The sequence below is a fragment of the Fragaria vesca genome, linkage group LG1 (genome assembly GCF_000184155.1).
Source record: "Fragaria vesca subsp. vesca linkage group LG1, FraVesHawaii_1.0, whole genome shotgun sequence".
Lineage (NCBI taxonomy): Eukaryota > Viridiplantae > Streptophyta > Magnoliopsida > Rosales > Rosaceae > Fragaria > Fragaria vesca.
The window spans coordinates 21,202,348-21,205,399 of NC_020491.1; the positions used below are offsets into that span (position 1 = coordinate 21,202,348).

Here is a 3,052-nt window from a genome sequence, read left to right on the forward strand (position 1 = left end):
AATGGGAGTCATGGTCATTTGCTTTGGAGGAAATGATGGTCCTGATCCTTGCACTGTTGTTAACACAGCGCCGTGGATCTTCACTGTTGCAGCTTCTAACACTGATAGGGATTTCCAATCTACCGTAGTCCTTGGAAATGGGAGAACGTTCACGGTTAGTTACTTAATCAATTTGTGTATATGAGATGTCGTTATTTTGTTTTTGAAAGTTCTCTAATATCCATGTTCTAATAGGGTTCGGCCATTAGTTTCTCCAATCTTACTCGCTCGAGGACATATCCTCTTGTGTTTGGAAAGGATGCTGCTGCTAATTTTACACCTGTATCAGAAGCAAGGTGGTCATAATTTTTATTTATTTTTAATTTTCTTTTTGGTTATTTATTTGGAGGAATTTGATTTGGTAAATTATTTCGCTTTTGTCAATTTGACCAGGGAAATATAATTTTTTTAATTTGTTTTTGTCCGAATCTGCAGCAATTGCTATCCAGGATCCAAAAAAAGGTAGCTGGAAAGATTGTCGTGTGTTGCTGATGATTGAACTGTTTCACGAAAAATCAAGAAATTACTTGTAGATGATGCTAAGGTCAAGGGTTTGATTTTGATCGATGAAGAAGAGAAAAGTGTGCTGTTTGATTCAGGCGTTTTCCCATTTGTAGACGTTGGAGATACTGCAGGGTTTCAGATTCTCAGTTTCGTTAACTCTGCAAAGTAAGCTCTGTAAATTTAGTGTGTTAATTTACTTCACATTTTCCCATGAAATATGTTTCTATGCTGAACTGCTGATTGCTTGTACTGTTTTCCTATTTTGAGATCTTGTCTGCTCTGCTATATCACACCTTTTGGTCATGTGTTATCCCCTATATGACCTAGAAGATTGCTAGCCATCACCTAGACATCTCTTCTCAGAAAAATTATAATCTGTTATTACAAACTGCATCATTTGAGATGGCTATTGAATAATTAGCATTCCATATTGTAGCTGCAATTTATCTGATCAGTCTGGTCAGACCTATTCAATAAGATGAATCTTCACTATGTCTGGTTAATGCTATGTTCGAGTCATATTCAAAGTTTTGTAGACAATCTACGGTTCCTTCATCTGATTTCTTGTATTATTATCATGTTTAGCATTTACTAATATTAAATTTGTGTTCTTGTACTGTCGTATGGGCACTCTTAGGTTATAGCGCAGCTTTCTTAAAACAATGCTTCCATTGCCTTACAACTCTGATAGGAGTCATAGGACACTGACTTTTCTATGTCTTAAAAACAGAAACCCTACAGCGGCAATCCTCCCTACAGTTGACGTTCACAGGTACAGACCTCCACCAACAGTTGCGTATTTTTCACCGAGAGGTCCTGCACAGCTTACAGAAAATATTCTCAAGGTTATTTTCTTCTGCTTTCACCTTCACAATATATTGCTCAATGTATATTGACATGTGAAATTTGTATGGCTTGGGAGTTGGATCAGTAGGTGGCTCATTGATGAACATACTGAGAGCACTCTCTCACTCTCTCTAGGGTCACTGAGCCCCATTGACTCTGAAGAAACATGCTAGCTTTATTATATACCTGGTAGTCATCAGGATTCCTACATACATGAACCATACAAGGTTTCATGGATGTATCTATCTCAACTGATGTGCTATCCATTTTAGGTTTCTTAATTCTGTAGTCTCTTTGCAATTCCACTTTGCGCTTAATATTCACATATGCTATGAGGTCCAGATTAATATATGTTAAAGTATGCATATTCTGAACTTGCTTGTAGTCTGAGACATTAATCAGAGCTTATACTCTTATTTGATATACGGTTCAGCCTGATATAATGGCTCTGGGAGTGGCCATTTTAGCTGCCATCTGTCCCAAGAATGAATCAGGGAGTGTCCCAAATGGAGAAAAGTCGTCCAAGTTTTCCATAAAGTCTGGAACATCAATGGCTTGTCCACATGTAACAGGCGCTGATTCATTCATCAAGTCAGTGCATCGTGGATGGATTTGGTTCATGATCAAAATCAGCACTTACGACAACAGGTAATATGAGGTTGAAATTTATAACTAAGAGTCTCTTTGTGTAGCTTTTTATACAGCATTACTGTCTTGTTTAAAAAAATTAGGAAGATGCTGCGCATGCCAAATGAAATAATCAATAATAAGAGGAATTAGATTAACATGATTCTCCATGCAAGGATATATAGCTGTTAAATACTTCAATTTCGAGAGATTACCTAGACTATTTATCTGACATGATTTTAATCTAAAGTAGCAGAACATCAAAGAAGATATTTAATTGGATATGTGGTCCTGTTTTAGCAACCATGTACAACATGATGAAAAAGTCTTTGATAAACAGCACTAACAAAAATTTTCAAGAGGCAACTGTTTCTAATATGATTGTATCATGAAATTAAATCTGTTCCGGTATGTCAAAATAATAATTCCTTTATGTAAATAGATGCTGAAAAAAATAAAATTATTCGAGATATGAAGGATAACAAAAATTCTTAGAACACCTGGTACCTATACATTTGCAATATCTGTTGAACCTTTTTGGTCATAGATGGAGAGAATAGTAATGCTCATGTAGTCATGTACTGTGTATTGAAAGAAGAGTCTTTGCTTCCAAATTTTGCAAGTTATTTGATGCCTATTGACATCAGAACAATTTAATAAAGGAAAATTATTACAGATGGTATCCGAAGTTGGCTTCCATAATATGGATGGTTCTTGAACTTTTCAACCTCACTATAAATGGCACCTCTCTGTAAGTGACAATGTAATACGAAGTTGTTCATTTGTATGCCATGACTTATTAGGACCTGTCATTTTTTCTCTTCTGAAATTGGAGCTACTTTTGTAAAATGATAAAAATACAAAATTTGTATTTGATCCCCACTGTTTATTTTCAAAATGGATGCATCACAAGTTCACAACTGTCTAGTTTGTGATTGTTGCAATGCGCTAACAATCAAAATGGATGCATCACAAGTTCACAACTTTTGTAAAATGATAAAAATACAAAATTTGTATTTGTATTTGATGTTGCGAT

The 3,052-nt window shown here is 35.4% G+C and overlaps 1 protein-coding gene across 1 annotated transcript; it reads left to right on the forward strand.

The window, feature by feature from the left end:
- Nucleotides 1-1,546: 1,546 nt before the first annotated feature.
- Nucleotides 1,547-2,940, forward strand: LOC101309196 (xylem serine proteinase 1-like). The gene is made up of 2 exons (XM_004288579.1): nucleotides 1,547-2,037; nucleotides 2,693-2,940. The coding sequence occupies exons 1-2, from the start codon at nucleotides 1,832-1,834 to the stop codon at nucleotides 2,769-2,771; spliced, it is 285 nt and encodes a 94-aa protein (XP_004288627.1). The 5' UTR covers nucleotides 1,547-1,831; the 3' UTR covers nucleotides 2,772-2,940.
- The last annotated feature ends 112 nt before the right edge of the window (nucleotides 2,941-3,052 follow it).